This window comes from Glycine soja, chromosome 2 (genome assembly GCF_004193775.1).
Source record: "Glycine soja cultivar W05 chromosome 2, ASM419377v2, whole genome shotgun sequence".
NCBI classification, from domain to species: domain Eukaryota; kingdom Viridiplantae; phylum Streptophyta; class Magnoliopsida; order Fabales; family Fabaceae; genus Glycine; species Glycine soja.
The window spans coordinates 3,238,450-3,259,678 of record NC_041003.1 but is presented as its reverse complement, the minus strand read 5'-3'; the positions used below and the strand labels follow the sequence as shown (position 1 = coordinate 3,259,678).

Sequence of the window (21,229 nt, the reverse complement as noted above, 5' to 3'; positions counted from 1 at the left end):
AGAGTATTGTCCATTATCAATAAGAATATTATGGGTCTCCAATTCAATTTCATTCACTAGTTAATTACAATGACTGATCATATATTTGGTTGCAGCTACCACTGGACAAAGAAGGGTCAAGGAATAAAGAAGGACCAAGTTGCAGCCAATTAATGATCAATCTGTTTTACTTTTTTGAAATAGTTTTTCTACATGGTTGTGTAGTGAATTATGGTTATCCATTGATATGTTGCACACTCAGTAAAGTTATTTTTCCGTTGGTTTGCTTGATGATGATGGCTTCTGTATACTGAGTATTTCTCTATTTTGTTTATTTTTTTGTCATAGCTATTTATCAACTTGTAAACTCAGCAAGAAAATAAAAGGTACCCGTTGAGTTCGATGCTGCTACTATGCTAGTTAATATGGAAATATCACAATCAATTTGAACACGATTCGTAAACGAAAAACCCACGTGACATAAACAGTTTTGATTGTGACCAATTTATGATGACAATAAATAAATAAATAGTAGTACCAATTATCATCACGCCTTGGATATGAGAAGTTTCAATTGATATATGAAGAAGACAAAGTGATAAGAATTGAAGCAGCTAGCCCTCCTCTTTTGAAGTCAATACATTAGAGTATAATTAAACTATAAAGGCACGCACGAGTTATTATTTGCCCAGATTTGAATTTGGAAAATGAGTCACCTACCTCTACCATACGAAGCAAAAGTTAACTCAACGTAGAATCAAATTATAGTTGTTGATCAACAATGGCAACCTTGGGTTTAGCGAAGAATTACCAATTACTACCATATTTTTGGATCCTTGGAGTTCAAATATAAATTTTACCCAGTGCAATTTGGATTGAATTGTTTCTATAATTACCCGAGAGTTATGTTAAGAGTAAAGATCCATGCAGTTTGTAATAATAATAATAATAATAATAAAAAAGATCCATGCAGTTTGAAAAACAACTACGGAGGATCTGAATATATTTTTATTGCTTTTTATCTTTCACTTAGCAATGGATATTCTAAGGTGTATAAGGAATTTGTCTGAGAAATTACAGTAAAGAGTTATAATAATTATTGATCACAACTTCTTTTATTTTTTATTTTTTATCGTAAACTAAGAATTAAATTCGTATTTCTTTTAAAATTATAAGGACGCATGAATAGATAAAAATAAGTCTATTGAGAAATTGCAACTTGTTAAACTGTATGAAATGTTATAGAGATTCATAATTTAACAATTTTAAAATATACTAAAAAATTACTAAATGATTGTAAAGCTCTTCCTCCTCCAAATATTTTATATACCAAAAGGGTCATTCTATTTTATTATTTTTATGAATTATGTAATGATTCAAGAAAGGTTAAATTACCCTGGCCACACTCAAAATGAAAGGTTAAGTTATAATCCTTTGTTATGATCCTTACATGAAAAAATCTTTTATCTTGCTCTTTATATAAAAAGTTTATGAACCAATCCAATTTCCTAAAGTTACAACAGTTTTAAATTGATAAAACTAAATTATTATTTCTTCAAAATAAATTAAATTAAACATCCACCAAAATGTAGTGTTTTTTTTTATATAAAAAGATAAAAAATAAATTGCATTTTTTCATAAAATACAATAAAATAGTATCAAATACAAAGAAACTGATAAAAACGGCCAGAAAAAATGCATTATGTCATATAAATTTTTGATTTTCTAAGTCTATAATAAATAAATAAAGATATAATTGTGGGAGAAAAAACTTAAGCAAGTATAATCTATTGGTATAGATTAAACCGTTTTAAGAAATAAAAAGGAAACGGCATACCTTGTCTGTCGTTTGGCATCATATTTCAAAGGAGGCTCAGAATTCCTGGTCGACACGCCAGCCAGATCCACAAATCGGAAGAATCAGAGCGCCGTCGGAAACCGCCGTCCACGGCGGTGAAACTCGCCTTCGCATCCTCTCGTCTTCGAACCCGAAGCCTCTCTCGGTTCCTCACTCTTCTCACATCGCCAAAAACTCAAATTCACGATGGAAGAGTTGGAGCAGTGGAAGGAACAACTTTCGCACTTCGCTAACCTAGCTTTGGATCGTCTTCGCGAGGTTCCCCCGAATCAGCTCTACGCTGCTGCTGCAATCGCGATTTTCACAACTCTGCTTCTTCTCTCAAGTGAGTTCGCTGTTCGCGTCATTGTCGAATTCTAACGCTTCTTTTAATCGATTATCACTTATCAGTGTTTATTGATGATTTGTGTTTGCAGTACGGTTGTTCAAGCGCGCGAAGTCCAACACCATTGTTTTGACCGGGCTCAGTGGGAGTGGAAAAACTGTTCTCTTCTATCAGGTATTGGCTCTAAATCGCTATTATCGAGTTCATTGGTTCTGTTGTTAATCCTCAATTCAATTTAGGTTAGTGTGGTTTGGTTAATCTGAAAACTAGAAGTAAATTACTTTTTTAGGTTTTGCCCTTGGTGAGGAGGGACTGAGGGTTAGGTTAGGACAAGTTTTTGAAATGCATGGCCTACTGCCTTGATTGTTAGTTGTAATAATAATAATGCAACAAAGGAAGCGATTGTGGTTAGTTATGACCAAATGGAGCTTGTACGAGGATTGAGGCCATTGTCTATAGTCACAACCATTAAGATCAGGATAACATGTAAAAAGTTTTCTACATAGACTTCAATCACTTTTTGTGCTTTTCAGTATTATTGTAATGCATCTTGTGTTTTTTATTGGCCGTGCTTATATGCATTGTTTTCATGCAATAATTGTTTAAAAATGAAAACATCTTATAACATTAGCAGGTGTTGTTACAATTTACATGTTGGGATATAATCAACTCCTTGGAAAGTATTACTAGGTGACTTTCCTTGTAGTGACATTTTTGGTGATAACATAATGTTCTTGATGCACTTTTCATGCCTGCTGCAGCTTAGGGATGGCTCAACTCATCAGGGTACAGTTACATCGATGGAGCCTAATGAAGGCACTTTTATTCTTCACAATGAGAAAACCAGGGTAATATTTTAGCCTGCCACTCTCATATACTTGCCTGAATGTATAGTTCTAAGCATTTTTCTTCTACTTTAAGATGCAAAAAATTGTGCCTCCCACCTCTAGAAAAAGAGGTGATAAGCACATTTTTCCTTGTTTGGGATATCATAGTAGCTGAATTATATCAATCTTATTTCATATGTTTGTTTGTTGATTGTGGAATCAGACAATAGAATTGACTAAATGTTGTCTTATATTTCTTTGATTTTAACAGAAGGGCAAGATAAAGCCTGTTCATGTTGTTGATGTTCCTGGGCATTCTCGGCTTCGACCCAAACTGGATGAGTACTTGCCTCAAGCAGCTGGGGTAGTTTTTGTAGTAGATGCTTTGGACTTTTTACCAAACTGCCGTGCTGCTTCAGAGTAATTCCTTCCTCCAAATTCAGTTGCTAGATTACCATCTTTATACGAAGTAGCACTTTTAGTCAATATTAGCAGGGAGCCACTAGTAAGCCATGATGGGAAATATCAGCGTAATATCTAGATATTTTAGCATTATAACATTACATAACTGACCATTTCCCACTACTCCTGAGGAAGAAGGGATGCCGGCAGATACAAGGATACTAACATTTTCTTTTATTTTATTAGGTACCTTTATGATCTATTGACTAAAGGAAGTGTTGTGAGGAAGAAGATTCCAATGCTTATTCTCTGCAACAAAACAGACAAAGTCACTGCTCATACTAAAGAGTTTATCCGAAAACAGATGGAGAAGGAAATGTATGTCTTCAAGTCCCAGATCTTTTATCTCTACTCACTTTATCAATCAGCAACTGTTTTATGATTTCATTTTATTGTCCTGTTGATAATTGATAATAGTTGTGCTCTCTCTGTGATGGATGGGACATGTGCACATTCATGTGTCAATGCTGTTATTGTTGATTGGTTCATATTGAAGGAAGTATCCTTCTATTTTCTATTGAATACTGTAATTTTTTTTAGCTTCATTCACTTAGTTACTTGTCTTTATGCTCTCAATCAACTGATTGGTTTGTTTTGATCTTGAAAATGTGCATAGTTATTTATTATTTAATATATGATAGCCTGATTCTTTTCATGATTTCACTGCCAAATCTATTATTGACTCTTGATATCCTTTTTCAGAGACAAATTACGGGCATCAAGAAGTGCAATATCAGCAGCTGACATCGCAAATGAGTTCACCCTGGGGGTACCCGGTGAGCCGTTTTCTTTTACCCAGTGCTCTAACAAAGTGACAACTGCAGACGCTTCTGGTTTAACTGGGGAAATATCTCAGCTGGAAGAGTTTATCAGAGAACATGTAAAGCGATAGCTGGATATTGTGTTTAAACTTGCGGATTTTTGTTGAACTGAATGAATATGTAGCGTTGCTCTTCTTGGTTGTTATTTCTTTGATTTCAAAGAACTGTCTGGATAAGAAGAGGCAAAAAAGAGAAAATGGGGTTTTGGGGGTGGGGTTGGGGTGTTCGGAGTAGGAATCACTATGTTGGGATCAATGAGGATTTACTTCATTTTAAGTCCTGGTATATTGATTGGACTATAATGATTTATCAAATTGTATCCATACTTCATTTACTTTTACCTTGTTCTCTACTGCTGCTCCAGAGGCTTTTTAGCTCCATGTCCTCAACTTTATTTTCAGATCTTTTTGGTCACTTTTAAGTTTTAACTTTTACGTTGGGTGACATAACCAAGAAAGTTGCTAGGGTTTTTTACCGGAAAAATGCAACTAAGACATGTCATTTGCGCAATGATGCAAATCATCTAACTGCCGCTCATGTAATGATTGGTATCTAGTTCCATGGTCGGACAGGATCCGATTCTTTTAATTATCAAGAGCAGTTTTAAAGGATAAAATGAGTAATCTTAAAGACCAATTTGGCAAATTCTGCGAACCGCTGTTCCTACTTCCTAGCAAGAACTTAAAGCTGTAAATGCCGTTTCTCCCTTATGTGGTAGTGCCAAAATCCCAATTCGAGCTCAAGAATGCATGGTTTGTAAATGTAAATTACAGTGGCAACATGGCTTGTAATAACCAGAAAGTCAGTAACCCCAATAGAAAATTCTTGGAGGCATCTGGAAAATGCTTGGAAGTTGGAATTTGAATTATATTTCTTCGGTCATATGATAACTCCGAATAATACCAAGAGTTTATTATGCATATGCACATCCTCTTGAGATGACTTCTCACCCGGCTGTGGCTGTTTAGTGTTTATCATACAATCATTGCAGCATTGCTGCATACAGTTCAGTATCTTGCATGTAAAAACGTTGTACATTAACAAAGCGGATTTGACCCCTTTAAAAAAAGATGCAAAACAGTAATTTCTATCATCGATGAAAAAATAAATCAATTGTTAATATTTCAGCAAATTTATAATTTATTATGCATATGCACGTAATTTTGATCATCGATTTTCTCATTACCAACTAAGATTACTTTTCTCTCATAGAAATCAAACTCAAGTATTAGAGAATTTACAACAAATGAGTTAGACCCCCTTAAAGTTAGAGGAGTTGATTTTTAATGAGAAAATCAATTATTGATATTCTAACCATATAATAATTTCTTAGTAAAATATTGTATATCATCCGTGCATAGAAATTTGTTGACATTGTTACGCAGATGATATTAATATCCATACTGAATACAAATTAAAACAACACATTTGAAACATATATTTGATTTTACTTTGGGATGATTTAATCAATGTATGAGGATATTATGGAAGATTTAACTTTTATGGAAGATATACATGGTTAGACCAGAGAACTTTTATGAATTCCATCTGAAGTTGCAAATACAAATACATATCACAATTACCCCCGCACAAAAATGATAGTCCTCTAAACACTTTGGGGGGAGGGATGGGGTTACAAATTGATCTTCAAAGTTAAAATCTGCTTTAGCCACGATGAAGATAGCCTTACTCCGATGACTAATCTTCAATGTATTATCACCGTATAAACTGACAAGAGCCAGGAAACAATTTTGACAACCACAAGTGCTTCAACTTCATTATCAAAGCAAAGAAGCCATAGCATGGAATGTGCATTACACCCACACCAAAGTACCTAAGAGTCCAACAAGAGGCCAAAGGATATATGTCATTATCTGAATTTGCACACTTTAATTTATCTAGAGAGGAGTATTAGCAATACACTCTTTTAAAAAATTTAATTATTGATTAAAATTTATTAAAAATTACAAAACTATCAGTGAAGTTTTTTAAATAAGTGAGACCCACATAATTTTGTGATTTCCAACAAATTCTAATTAAAGTGTATTGGAGTGTGTTGCTAACATTTTTCTTCACCTAAATTAATTTGATTATCAATTGTTGCATTCAGTGGAATATAAGATGAACATGCAATGCTACTTGATAAACTGCTCCTCGCTTGCAAGTTTATTTTTAAGTTTGTCAAAGTTGAAGACATTGACCAAAATTTCATGGCAAAAGGTTCTAGTTTCTTTGTCCGTATCCCCATATAAGAAACAGTATTACATATGAAAGGATAATCTTATGTCCATCAGTGGTAAAGTTAATTTTTAATTTTATGGGTACTATTTGAGTGGTGGTGATGCATTGAATTTAAGAACGTACCATAAGGGTGCATATGGGGATGACAGATCAAGGAAAGGATAAGGCCACCTGAAACAACGGATAGAAAATTTACGAACAGAATTGTGTCAAGTGGAAAGCAACAATCAGAAAATGGGTTACTCGCTTTTACCATAATGAAACACAAGCATGAATGATCCACTGAAAAATCACAAATATAGCTGTCCACAAAATAAAATATGCAAATCGAAACACTGGAAATCTCTGCATGTGTTAAGAAGTAGATGTAAGTTTGAAGTAGGTATGTAAGGAGAAATAATATAAGCAAAAATAAAACCAAAAAAAAAATCACCATGCAATTCAATGATGCATCACCGAGGAGGAATATGGCGTTAAGGGAGTGCAAACAAACATCCATCTGCAAGTTGGAAAGTGCAAACATTAAGGGTTGAGTAGCAAAAGACCTTCTATTAGAACCAAAACTAAACAAGATGTTTACATTCATAAACCCCATTCACCTTTCTATGGCTTCATTGGCTTCATAATAGTTAAGGTATTTCAAACAACGACACCTATTAATTACATATATTCTAGGTAATCAGTGTTCAGCATATGCTGGAAAACACAAATGCTTTGATGGTGATTACATGCAACATGTTTCAGATGTATATTATAAAATTTTAATAAAAAAATTTAGAAAAATTGTTCCCTCACATTTAAGGAAAATATGATACAGCTAGGTTCAAGGACATGATGAATTGCAACAGAACAGACTCATTAGTAACATTGATATTCAATGGGAATTTCCAAAAGTGTTTAATTTTTTAAACAAAAATTAAACTAGAAAGGAAAGGCCAAACATTCTCCAAAACTTTTTATTAGTATATTAAGTATAACTTTCTTAACCAAAAAGATAAATGGAAGACCAGGGACAAGATCAATAAAACTCACAAAATGCAGATGGAAATCTTTAGTATTCAGATATGTTGGATAAAGGACAAGCCAGAATACAACGTCAGTGAGCACTACAGCACCTGCACAAGTCTGAATATTTAAAAGAAAATTTAAACAAATCAGTAGATTGCCTCCTAGGTTTAATCAGTTAATAACACAATGAAATTCAAAATGCATTAGTGTTTGATTGACAAGCAGAAAAAGGAACAAGATGAATAAGAAGACAACATTATAAAAAACACGACTTTAACAGAGACTGAATCCCACACAAACTTGCAAATCTATATTTTAATACATAATGATTTTGGTTTGAACACTTTTCTCTTCAATCAAATAGTTAACTGGGACTTTCAAACTAGAATTTAAATGATTAAGTAGCAATCTTCGTAAGGATAGCATGATTACTAATTTAGTATTTGCTACAATTATGAGCATATAGCAGAAATCCTTTTCAGCCATGATGGATCAAATGCTATTACAGAAGGAACTTTAGAACCTAATTGTGTTCTTTTTTAAGCAAAAATTTATTCGAAAGAAAAGAAGGAAAGCAAAGCTAAAAGGACAAGAAAAAATGTAATTGCGTAAAGCTCCTCGATGTCTAAACAAAATTAATAAAACAAACAAACTACCAAAGAGGGTGTAGAAACCATTCTGTCCCATAATAAGTTTGAGTCAGTGAAATACCGTAAAAAATGTTAGGTAGTGACAATACATACAAATAGAGGATGTTGATTATCTAAAATGCCAATAAAACAAGTTTCTCAAATTACCTCCTGACTATGATAAAATGTTTGCAGGTATCCTGATAATTGTGGATAAATTCTCATAGGCTCCTTGGAAAAGCCAGTTAAATATGTTATTTGGCAACCCGTGCTTTCTCCATCTCAAATAGACAAACTTTTTCAAGCTAAACATTTGACAACGACGAAGTTCCCTAATAACTTTTCAATTCACATATCTTTTTACGGCTTCGTCTTCAATCATACCCACTTTCTTTCACAAAACCAATTTTAATTGAAAAATATCAGTTGCATGTCCTTACTATACAAAATTTATGGTTAAAGGTCAATTTGCAATTGTTAAAATTAGTCACTAGATTAATTAAAATAAATTTAATGTATAAAAAATATATACTCTAATAAAATCTTGAAACAAAAATTACCTGAAAAGTTATTTGAAAAATATAACCCCATACACCAGCAATATTTCGAGTGTAAAGCTCCTGATTGGCATTGGAATTCTTGTACAGGTTAGGTAATTCTGGAGTCCCATCAAGTGTAGGAGCCACATAAGTGCCTTCTTCAGTATCTAAATCAGCACGATTGACTGTGCTGCTATCAATTTTATTGTGTTTATAGCGACATCCATATATTGAGACACAAGATCCAAGCTGAAAGTGCAATTGAGAGCACAAGTCACTTGGAGAAAATATAAAATGAAAACAGAGAAAAGGAAAGTTGACTGATAGGTTCAATTGTTTTTCTGAAGGAACATATGAAACTGTATGTTACCGAATGTCTTATAACCCAACTAGAATTCCACCCTAACCCCAAAAAGATAAAAGAAAATGCAATTTTATTATTATAATTTCAGAATATGAATTAGACATGAGAAGTGTTACCCCAAAGTAAATAGTGACCAAAGTAAATGTCCACCTGTTCAGCAAGAAAGAAAGAAAGAAAAAATTAGCATAAAGTGATGTTTTATCATACAGTCAATCATTTTCTTCCAACATACACTCTTTTATCACATGAGTCCTTAATACTCCAATACATGCAATATATATGTGCTTCCACTTTAACCAACACTCTTCACTGTTGACATATGTGAACAGATCTTCTGTCCCCAATGCTATCCTCCAACAAAAATACTTCCAATTATCCACAAAAAAAAAAAAGTTTACTATGAGCTAAGAGAGTAGGAATACATTTAAGAGAGAAGTGACATTTTTCACTTAGTTGGCGCCAGCATTTTAAAGGGGAGACATGATTGAGGATACAGAGAAGGAACAGAAAACTTGAATTCAGCCCTATAGTAATAAGTACAAGTACAAACTACAAAGAAAATGTTCTTCAACAATCCTAACACTGGATCTGAAATAACTAAAAAATAAATAAATGTATAACCAAAGTCTCTAGCTTGTTATTGAGGTAGCAATGAAATAGGAACATAAAATATATGAAGCAAAAAGAATTAGTTTTCTAATTTCTTTTTCAATAAAGAAAGCATGCATACAAGTCTAGGAGCCTTGGGCAGTTTTTGTTACTTCAAGCAAGCTTGTCTATAACTTGTTTAATCTATCTCATCAATAAATAACTGCATGAAGACTAGAATAGACAAGATATGTGCAATGTAGCTTACTGAGTGTAGAAATAAAATATGCCACCTCCATCAGCAACCACATTGGCAGTGAGCAAAGAAAAAAGCAGAAGAAAAGAAATTATCCTGTAAGTAAGCAGCCAAGCAGGATGAATTCCGTTAAGACATGTACTCCATGCTTCATACTCATAAAGTGACCCAGCCGTTTCTCGCTGCCTTTCTCTTCTCTCATTCCTCGATTTATTGAATTCTTCATACTTCCATATCAAAAATGATGCCAGGCCCATAGTTAATAAAATAAATAGTGCACAGAGGAAGAACCTCCAATTCAACCAATAACTTAAGGCAGTAGTATCTGGTGCCATGGTGGGTCGCCAATTATGGCTTGGAGAATCTGTTAATATCAAGAAACTGATGAGTTACTTATACTTACTTTGGTAAATATGTGTTCCTGCTAAAAAGTTCTATGCACTCAGTTAAGACTGTATAATTCCCAAGCATGCATGCATGAGTTATGAGGTGACAAATTTAAACAGGAAAGGTTCAGATGAAGAAAATGTTAACAGATAATACCATTGGTGCACAGAGTTAGGGAGAGGGAAAGAAAGACATATTGAAATCCTGTTTGGATAAACTTCTCCATAAGCATTTGAAAAAAAGAAATAGAAAGATAAATTGAGCTTCTCCCATAAACTAAAATCAACTTATGTACTCAACTTATGCAGAAGAGCTCTCATTGAACTTCTCCAAAATTTGAGGTGCTTAAGTTGATTTTAGCTTATCGTAGAAATTCAATTCATATTACCTGCTTATGGCAAAGTTTATCCAATTAGGACCCTTATTAACAGCAACAAAGACAATGGAACCACTCCCTTCCACCAGAAAAAAAACAAAAAACATAAGAATTAATTTTGGTACCTGAGTACATTTGAATTATAGGGGAAGGAATACAGAAAGCTAGTAATCCACATAATTTTTTGTAAAATAATGGGAATTTAGTCAAAACCATTTCAAATTTCTCAACTGATTCAGTTCCTCACAACAGGGGAAAAAGAATGAAAACTTGAACAGTCTGAAGAAACAACACTAGAATCACCAAAGTCCAGCAGGAACAGAATTCTTGCATTCAGAACATTCAAACAAAAAGACAGAGTTAGATGAAAGAATAACAAAGCAAAACAGTATTTTGCCACGATTATTCTTCTCAGGAATATTTAGAAAAACAAGTGAACAAGACAAGGAGCAAACTGAGAACCCCTCCAATCTCCGATGCTCAATCGAACCCAGATTCCTTACTTTAAATGGGTTTCACGAAAATTCCAAAAAGTTCCATACTTTGTCAAGAAGAGGATATATATCTATATATATAAAGAAGATGATTACTGATTCCTAATTCAGAAAAATAAATAAACAAAACAAACGAGAAATAAAAATAAAAGTAGAAGCACTCACAGAGAGAGTTGACAAGTGAAAATAAGAGGACAGAGGCGTGAAAGCTGAAAAAAAGATGCTTTGCTTCTTCCTTTTTATATGTAGGAAGAAGAGAAAGCCAATATGTGTCAAGTGTGAATCAAAGAACCAACAAATTTGGTATTATTATTATTAATGAATTAACAGTGAGAAAGGTATTTTGGTTTAATTCGATTGATTTTCATTCATGAGTGGCTGATCCCAAATTACATCCTTGGGGATTCACCGGAGAAGAAGACGCCACACGCTTTTCCTCTGCTCCGTTACCATGTATTCCCAAAGCCCACGTCTCTAAGGATAAAAATTAAATTATCATATTTAATTTTATCAAAAACAAAATTCTCTTTTGCTGTTTTTTTTTTAAAAAAAATGGTATTGATACGATTTATTTCTTATCTAAAATTCAATCAACATTCGAATTAATTAGGATTTTAACTCAAATCACTTAATTAAAAAATATAAGTTCATATTTAGTGAACTGTTGTTGGTTTTTTTCGTTGTCTTTTATGCACAATAAATTTTTAGTAATTTATTAAAGTAGGAGTATAATTTATGAATGTACTTATGTACAACAAAAAGAAAAATTTATGAATGTATTATTATTAATGAATATAAAAGATTGATGTCCTAAGTTAAGCCATTTTATCAAAAGAGATTTCACACCAGAAATTTTTTCTATAGAACCAGGACTAGCCAGCGAAGCGCGTAGTTCTGGGGACTTCTTGACATGAATATTAAACAAATACTACTGGAAAAGTCCAAATTCTCTTCCTACTTCCCATTGGTGTTTGGTTTCAGGTTTGAAAACTGATTGTAAGTCCACGAGGTAGTGTTTAATTGTGACGAATGAAAAAGAAAAAATAATTAAAAAAACATGAGAAATAAAAAAAATAATTTAAATCAAAGATGTTGATTGAAATAAAAATACTAATTCGGCCTTGTTGGATACTAAGGCACCTTACAGGAGAGAGAATTTGAATCCACTTCCTTTAACTGCAAACTCTCTCATAAATAATCTGTGTAAGATACGTAACTTAATTTCCAAAAGTTAGTTCAAATAGGGAAGGGTCCCTCATTTATATATTTAAGAATTACTTTTAGTCAATGTAATATTTAAATTATTTCTAATAAAAAGATCTTTTTATACGTGGGTCTCATAATTTTTTTAAAAATCTCTTTGTTGTTCAAATCAACCAAATCACCTTGTCATCGTCTCTTTCCTCTTATTCCTTGCACTTCCCTCCTCCTCCACTGTTTCGTACAAATCAAACTAAGTTTAAATAATTTTAAATATATTTTTATATGTTTGATTTCATATTAAAGAATAATTTAAATTTAATTAAATTTAAAATTAATTATGAGTTCAAGTAACTTGAATAACTTCTATATTAAAATTTTAATTTTACCTTTAACTTAATTTTATCATAAAAATATTTAAACAAAAATTAAATCACTTTAAAACCAATTTTTCAATATAAAACCAAAAAATTAATTTTATAAAATTAATTTAATTCAAAATTAATTTTAATAATATTCATCCAAATATACACTTAATAGTTAATCCTTACTTGAAAGATGAATGAATAATAACCAAAAAATTGTTCTCAATATATTAATTTAATAATAATTTAATTAAAAAATATGAAATACTTTTGAATGTAATAATAACATTTATATCGTTATTCAATTCAATCATAATTTATCATGTTTGATAAATTTATAAATTTATTAATTTTTATGATAGTTTATATAAGATTGGATGATTCGGTCATGCCACACTCCATAAGTGATTTTAATAGATGATAAAAAATAAACAATTAATATTTTAATATGTAATATCAATTAATAATTTTATCAATTAACGTGCAACAGAATAAGAATATAATATAATTCTCTAAAATACATTTTTCTAAATCACTCTAAAGAAGAACAACCAAGGATCTAGCTCAGGATATATATATATATATATATATATATATATATATATATATATATAAAACTCTAAAGAAGAACAAATTCATTTTGTCGTATGTGAAACCTAGGCATAATAGCATAGATGTATCACAAAATGATCGATCGACCAATTGAATTTCTAAAACCAAATGCAAATATTTCATGCCTAAAGTTTTGCTAAATATACCAAACTAGACATAAAACTACAGCCAAACTAAACACGTCCCCGTAAGCGTTTTTGAAGTTTTAACATTTCGTAATGTTACATATTTAGTGCCAAACGGATGGTGAATAAACAAAACTAAAAAAGTTATGACAAAATATTGCAAATGCTACTTCGTCCACTATTGATATATATGGTCAAAATATAAGTATTGACAATTTTAACCTTACAAAGTTGGTGTTGTTGTGTTGAGTTAGGACATCTCAAATCCAATTCTAAGATGTTAATCGCGTAATCCGCTATCAGTCCTTGTTATAGACCCAAACACAATCAAAAAGGGTTCAAAACATGCACTCTATCTTGATTGTCACTAAAAGCAACCAGTAATTCCTCCATTCTCCAACAAGTTTGCAAAATTACACTCAAAAGGTACCAACTACAAAAGCACAACCACCGGAACACACAAAGATTGTCAGGTAGTTGTCTAGCAAACTAGTTTTTTACATGTATAAAAAATTAATTGGAAAAGCAAATAAGCATATACCCCATCAGAAGTGTTTAAAGGGAAAAAAATCGTTACTATTTGTTCTGATTTTTCACTAGAACAAACCAAACTTACAACATTGTCAATCAACCCAAAACTTAAAGAAACAAAACAAATACTACACCATCGAAATCACAATAGTGAGGATCGGAATATCTCATTAACAAATACAAAATCATGAGCAAAAAACATCACAACTCACAAGCCCTCTCAGCATATAATATCGACCATAAATTTATCAAACATCTTTAATGCAATCGATCAACAATCCAAAAATATACAGGTTCCATTTCCTAATCCACACTCTTTTAAACAACCCTATATCATTAATATACAACCACACACAACAGCCTTTGCATTACAAGCATCACAAACAAGAAAACATGTACTATGACTGACTATGCACCACAAAACCAATTCCATCATACACTAATTAAATTCTATCATAAAGAAAGCAAACACAACACAAAACCGACAAAGAAGAGTTAAATTTAAACCAAACTAACAATTTATTGAAGCAGAGAATCATAGACAAGATAATCCAAAACGAAACAGTATTAATGAATGTTTAATTGAAACCCAAACAGTCACCGTCACAACCCACCAGCATATCAATTGACCATAAATTTATCAAACATCTTTAGGGCAATCGATTAGCAGTGCCAAAAATCTACACTTATTTTATTTGCATAACGAGCATCCCATAAAAGCAATCAAACATTATAGCTTTAGTCCACAAAACCAATTCCCATCATACAATTTGATCATAAAGCGAGCAACAAAACACAACACAAAACCAATAAAAAAACATGCATAGGCGGCTACATATTATATAAACCAAACTAACAATATATTTAAAGCGAAAAATAATAAGTAATCCAAAGCGAAACAGTATTCATAAAGGTTTAATCAAAGCCCAAACAGTCATAACACTAATTGAACAAAAACATTAACCAAAACTTTTAAATAACTAAAATTAAAATAGAACCACAGAGAATTCACTTCCAACGAATTTAAGCATCGGCCTTCTGGTAGACATAGGTCAAGCCACACTTGCCGCAATAGTGGCGGTCGAAGTGATTGGCCATGAAAGTCCCGGCACCACACTCGGCGTTGGGGCACTCCTTGCGGAGCCTCTGCACTTTTCCAGAATCGTCGACCTTGTAGAACTGGAGAATGCCGAGCTTGACCTTCTTGTGCTTGTGTTTGATCTTCTTGGGCTTGGTGTAGGTCTTCTTCTTGCGCTTCTTGGCGCCACCGCGGAGACGGAGGACGAGGTGGAGGGTGGACTCCTTCTGGATGTTGTAGTCGGCGAGGGTGCGGCCGTCCTCCAGCTGCTTTCCGGCGAAGATGAGGCGCTGCTGGTCCGGAGGGATGCCTTCCTTGTCCTGGATCTTGGCCTTCACGTTGTCGATGGTGTCAGAAGACTCCACCTCAAGGGTGATCGTCTTACCCGTTAGGGTTTTCACGAAGATCTGCATCGTGTCGCAGGGAGGGTGAGAGGCTAGGGTTTCTTCCTATGCAGCAGGGTTTGGGGGTGAGAAGTGGTTAGTGATGCTTAGGAGGGTTTATATACTCATGTGGTGGGGGTGAGGCTATTGGGTTAGGGTTTCCATGATGGCCCAACATTTGCTGGACTCGGCCCAAACTCTGTATTAGTCTTTATTATTTCAAAAAAAAAGTTACTATTCTCACTCCACTTTATTGCTAATACACTAGCTTCTATAATTATTTTTCCAAAAATATCCTAGAATTTGCACACTTCATTTTATGCACTCTTCCACTGCCGCCACACAAACCTCCACCACCTCCAGCCAACAGAGTGGAGGTTCTTTCCAGCCGCCATGAAATCACCCTAAAAATTATCAAAAAACAAAAATACACAATTCATCAAATATTCCACTTCAGTGAAAAAAAGTGGAGCCCTTATCCTCATCAGTAGGTACAGATTTGTTATCCTCAGCCCTCATCCGAGACTTCATTCTGGTCTATCTCTCTGTTTTCTTTGGGTTTTAGTACTTTCACTATCATGACTTGTATGTGAACTTATACTCTCACTTTCACTATCATGACTTGTATGAGACCACATCCGAGCCCTTGTACTTTCACTTTCAATAGCTATGAATTTTCAATTTAAGTTGTTATTATAAGAATGAGGGTGCATGGCAAGGATCAAACTCTAAATTTCTTGGTCATAAAGGCTTTGATACCAGGATGGTTTTTTTTGTTGTTACTTCTTAAACAGTTTTGGTCTAAAAGAAAAACTCAGTAAAACAGATAACAATTTTTTTCTAAAAAAATGCAGTGAGACGATAGAAAACGATTTAAAGGTTACTTCACTAATATATATGAAAAGAATAATTATACGTACCCGATTAGTTCTTCTGCGGAAGAAAAGACCAAGCTTTTGTAAAATAGTACTACATGTAAGCATTGTACTTGGACTACGACCATCATGCGCTCCTACTACAGCAGTTAGTGCTAGCGCAGCTATTCCATATCCACTGCAAATAAAAGAAAACTTTCAACCAAGCAATGGATGGAATCAAGTTGAAGATCGAAAGAAAGACCTCCCCCAACCCCAAGTTCTCTTTTTACATATTATGAGTGATGTCAATATATAAGATACAGAAAGAGCCTTTAAGAAAACTAAGGAACGATAAAATTACAAACTCAAAGCCCTTTTCCAGCTAATGGAATTCTTGGTCTCAGTATAGAGGGTGTGTTACAGAAGAAATGCAACAAGGAAGAGAAACCGGCGGGTGGGTATCAGGGTCAATGTGTGAATACTGAATACTGAATACTGAAATTTCAAATAATCACTGGATAGAGGGAGTAATAGAATTTTACGTTATTTACACAATGACTCGATCATGCGCAACCAGCGTCAATGTATGAATACTGAAATTTTATGTTATTTACAAAAGTCTTAAATCAATTTTTTATCTCTGTAATTTGGAGTTCTTTTTTTTTTTAATTCTTGTATTTGTTTTATTTTAATATTTTATTATTCAAAACATTTTTTTATTGTTCAAAGTGTTATTTAAAACATTTTAGGATGAAAAATAAAATAAATACATTTTACAAAAATTAAAATGATTTTTTTACAGAGAGAAAAATAAAAAAATATTAAATTACAAGGACTAAAAATATATTTAGACTTTTATAAAATGATCACAATTCTGAAATTTCAAATTAACAAAAACAAAAATTCTTAAAAAAAAATTTCTAAGAAGTTGAGAACAAAATTAAACCATTTAAAATAATTTGAAAGTCAAATTGATTCATTTTAAAAAATTTAAGAACTAAATTAAACCTTTTAAAATTTTAAAAACCAAATTAAACTATTTCAAATAACTTAGAAATTAAATTGATAATTAAGCCAATAAAAAATAAAAGAAAATAAAAGAGTGCAAACAAAACACTCTTTTCAACATACATTTCTTCCTTAATTGAAATTCAAAAGCCCTATTAACTAGAAAATGAAACCCATCAAATAAAAATAAAACCCACATATAATAAGACTCATGACTAAGAAAATTTAATTCTTGATTAAGCAAGATATATAAATATCGTAAATATCTTGATATCGTATTTAATTCTTTCAAATAAAATTAATAATAAGACTCGTGCAAAGACAGCCAAAAGTGGATAATAACCGTGATCTTTTTTATGTGCCAATTACACAGAATATAAAATTGTTAACTTGTTTTCATCACATTTTACGCTTAAGAAATTATATATTATCAACGGTGTTAGTGATCGTGCTGTTAAGAGTCAGTCTGATACTCTATTAACAATTGGGATGAAATTTTCAAGGTCAAATTTTTTTCATAAACTCATCCCCAAATTAACACTACACGCATTATATATACATGTTAAAATGCAACATGCAGAGTAAGTCAGGTAGCAATATTCGTAAGCATATAAATTTAGGACATGCATTTGTATCAATTTGGACATTCTTAAATAATCAGATCTTCGAGTCAGTCTCCTAATGTTTGGTCAGACATATAATTGTGTATGAGATATTAATATCAAAAGACAACTTTGCATCAGAAAGACTAAAAAAAGAGTAATTAACATAAGTTGGGCCTTGTCATAGCCCCTTTAACGAACGGATAACCATAATTCGCATGAACCAGCACACAACCATGACCAGCTTGTAGCAAAACAATTCAGAAAAGGAAAAAAGATTGTTCATTGGCCAGATAGCATGGAATTCAACTGAAACATCTTGGTCATCCTTTGCTCCCTAAGGCCTTCTTAACTGGGATCAGACTTGTCCAGAGCTGCAACCAAATTTATGATCAGTACAAACCGAATGACATTTGAAAATTAAAATACACAAGGAATAATAGAGGTAACAGGAATTACTGTTGTAATTCAATAACTTCTCAATGAGATCGACATGGGTCATAAGCATGCGCCTACAGCAATATCGAACCAGTCCCAAAGCATCCAGGGCATCTCTGCATTCCATCATTATGTTAATATTCAAATATTAAAATTAATCTTTTCCATGAGGTAGACACTAAAATTCCATTAAGGAATCAAGTATTTCAAAATATACACAATGGTACCCTATATCCCTCAAAGGATGCGGTTGAGGAAGAGAAATATTATATGAAGAACTAATACTTTTTGACTAGTTATGCCAAATGCAAATACAATCTTAATCTATGATCTTTTCTTGTCTGGAAAATAGTGCAATGAACTTGGTCTACATCTGTGCTTAGCTTACCGCTTAAAATTCTTAATTGTTCCTTTTATTTATTTATTTTTGGGGTGACTAGTTTCAACAAGTTTATTTGCAGCTAAGCCAGACATGCTACATTGTATATAAAATGCATGTTAAACTGACAATAAGATAGAAAAGGAAGTGAATATGAACTCCACCACCCAAATGATATATATACTACCCAGCAATTAAAGTTATTACTTATGACCAAAGAGTAACAACCTACAGATACAACACAACTATGACAAGCAAATAACATTCGAATAGATAAGGCACAAACAAATTCATTTTCTCTCCAAGGAGACAATTGTTTACACAAACAAGTGATAAAACTACAGTTTTTTACAGAGCACCATGATCAGCCACAATATTTATTACACAAACTGTAAATTTAATGCAAAATACCAACAATACAGATTATATACAGAGACTAACTAATCATGTCACTATGCAGGCAATTTTACCCAAAAGTCAGCGGGTCAAAGCAAGAACAAGCCACAATTTAATTCAAAACACAAGATAATGACAAACACATACACAAACACACGGATTTTGAGAAAAACAGCACACTTAACAACAACAACAACAACTTCACAAGTAAGCTCATGGTCTTAGCACCACTGGCTCCCTTCAACAAAACCCTAGACAGAACAATTTCCAAGTAGCATAATAATCCTTACAAATAAAAAGTTACTCATATATAAACAACTAAAAAAAGTTCAATTGTTCTGTCTCTGCAACCCCATATTCGAAAAAAAAAAAAACAAGTAAAAACAATAAACCCTTCAATTAATCTTAAATAGGAAAGAGAGAGAGGGAGAGAGGAATTTGGGTACCGACCCTTCACTGTAATCTGACTGCAGAAGGTCTAAATAGGTATCCCATTTGTTTCCAATGACCTAAATCGGAGAAAAGAAGACACATTGATCATTAATTAACCAAAACCCTAAACCCTAAACCCTAATCACACATAAAGTCCAGACATTTTTTGTTTTTAATTTACGAAATAAAGTGAAAAGAGGAAGAATCAGAGTATTTGGGATGCGAAGAGACCTTTCCGCAGGTGAAACAACGAACAGGGATGATCATCTTTCTTCCTCTCTGCTAAGTGCTCACAGTCTCAAACCACGCCTGAGTCCTTCTTCACCGTATTTATATTGGTTTTTAACATGTAAGAAAGGAAATAAGAGATACTTTAAAAAAAAAAAAGGAAAAAAGAAAAAGCTTCTGGGTGGATATTTCACTTAAAATTCTTTTTTTTTTTTTGCTGATAACTTAAAATTCAATTTATATACGTTAAATGAATAGGCACTTTTTGACGGAAAAATTTACTTTTTTCACTTATTTCAAAAGAGTCAAAGTAATATTTCACTGCATAAACAACATCTTATATTGATAAACTGTTTATATTATAAATATTTAATTTTATTTTATACGATCGCATTTAGATATATAATTTAATTTAGTATTTATTTAACTAAAACATGTCCTATTTTTTTATATTACATATGAGTTGATAATTATATCTTACTTTGATACGCTTTCGTGTTTCAATTTCACCATGAAATTTTTTAAGGTAAATTCAAAGGAAATTATGCAAGTCACAAGTTACTTTTACAAGTATAACCAAATATCTACTCGAATGCTTGATAATAAGATATCATGGTGACTATGCTTAATAATATTAATAAGATAATCTAAATAATTTTAATATAATTTTTTTCCAAATATTCACAGGATTATGATAAATTTTTATCATGCAAAAAAAAAACTATATAGTATGCAAAAAATATACAGTTATGCTTATTTCTCATTAAATATTTTTATTCCATGAAAGTGTTACTACACTTTTAATTTAATTTATTCACGGAAAGAATATATTAAAAAATAGTCATCTTATTCACATAAAGCTTCTACTTAATTGGGTAGATTTAGAGGCTAAAATATATTTTGTACAAGGTTTTTAAAAAAAAAATAAAATTAGTGAGAACAATAAAAATAATCAAAAGGAAGAACAAACATAATGAAGGGATTAAGCCAAGACCCATTAACCAAGATAGCAAAATCTATAATTAGGTAAAGATTGTCTATTTGGAAGGTATCCAGGTACTCATGACTAACAAAAAGAGGGATGTTGTCCCACAAAGTGAAACTAGATTGAGAATTTGCTCAGCACAAGAGTTACATTATCTATAAATGTGAGAAGTAATCAAAATAATATCTTTACAAAAAAAAAGGCAACTTTCCAAGGAACAAGAGAAGCATTTTTGAAGGCCTCCACAACAACAGTCCAGTCACTTTCAAACCAAAATTTACTCCAATTTCTATCCACAACAACCAAGGAAGACACCCTTATGGTCTCTAAAGATAGCACCACTGCCGGAATGATCCGGGGAGCCCCTTGAGGATCCATCCGTTTTGCATTTTATGGTATGGCAGGCCGGAGGGGACCAAATCACGCAAACAAATTGCAAAGCCTTCGACTATTTTG

The 21,229-nt window shown here is 32.5% G+C and overlaps 4 protein-coding genes across 5 annotated transcripts; 1 reads left to right on the top strand and 3 right to left on the bottom strand.

Moving 5' to 3' along the window:
* The first annotated feature begins 1,817 nt into the window (after nucleotides 1-1,817).
* On the top strand, nucleotides 1,818-4,652 carry LOC114380428 (signal recognition particle receptor subunit beta-like). Its single transcript, XM_028339482.1, has 6 exons — nucleotides 1,818-2,162; nucleotides 2,254-2,336; nucleotides 2,924-3,010; nucleotides 3,261-3,409; nucleotides 3,638-3,769; nucleotides 4,154-4,652. The coding sequence occupies exons 1-6, from the start codon at nucleotides 2,024-2,026 to the stop codon at nucleotides 4,341-4,343; spliced, it is 780 nt and encodes a 259-aa protein (XP_028195283.1). The 5' UTR covers nucleotides 1,818-2,023; the 3' UTR covers nucleotides 4,344-4,652.
* A 1,047-nt stretch (nucleotides 4,653-5,699) lies between these two features.
* On the bottom strand, nucleotides 5,700-11,638 carry LOC114380416. 2 transcript variants are annotated; one of them, XM_028339469.1, is made up of 9 exons: nucleotides 11,320-11,638; nucleotides 9,910-10,261; nucleotides 9,170-9,203; nucleotides 8,711-8,938; nucleotides 7,546-7,638; nucleotides 6,947-7,012; nucleotides 6,767-6,858; nucleotides 6,637-6,684; nucleotides 5,700-6,106 (listed from the first exon to the last, which is right to left on the bottom strand). In XM_028339469.1, the coding sequence occupies exons 2-9, from the start codon at nucleotides 10,230-10,232 to the stop codon at nucleotides 5,989-5,991; spliced, it is 1,002 nt and encodes a 333-aa protein (XP_028195270.1). In that variant the 5' UTR covers nucleotides 10,233-10,261; nucleotides 11,320-11,638; the 3' UTR covers nucleotides 5,700-5,988. The 2 variants fall into 2 exon arrangements, with proteins under 2 accessions (XP_028195270.1, XP_028195262.1); XM_028339461.1 differs by lacking the exon at nucleotides 11,320-11,638 and adding an exon at nucleotides 10,786-11,285.
* A 3,187-nt stretch (nucleotides 11,639-14,825) lies between these two features.
* On the bottom strand, nucleotides 14,826-15,559 carry LOC114380409 (ubiquitin-40S ribosomal protein S27a-like). Its single transcript, XM_028339451.1, has one exon. It carries the CDS (start codon nucleotides 15,476-15,478, stop codon nucleotides 15,011-15,013), a length of 468 nt encoding a protein of 155 aa, XP_028195252.1. The 5' UTR covers nucleotides 15,479-15,559; the 3' UTR covers nucleotides 14,826-15,010.
* Nucleotides 15,560-17,921: 2,362 nt separating this feature from the next.
* LOC114380402 (DNA-directed RNA polymerase subunit 10-like protein) lies at nucleotides 17,922-19,923 on the bottom strand. The gene is made up of 4 exons (XM_028339439.1): nucleotides 19,792-19,923; nucleotides 19,579-19,637; nucleotides 18,375-18,469; nucleotides 17,922-18,289 (listed from the first exon to the last, which is right to left on the bottom strand). Exons 1-4 carry the CDS (start codon nucleotides 19,825-19,827, stop codon nucleotides 18,264-18,266), a joined length of 216 nt encoding a protein of 71 aa, XP_028195240.1. The 5' UTR covers nucleotides 19,828-19,923; the 3' UTR covers nucleotides 17,922-18,263.
* Nucleotides 19,924-21,229: the final 1,306 nt, after the last annotated feature.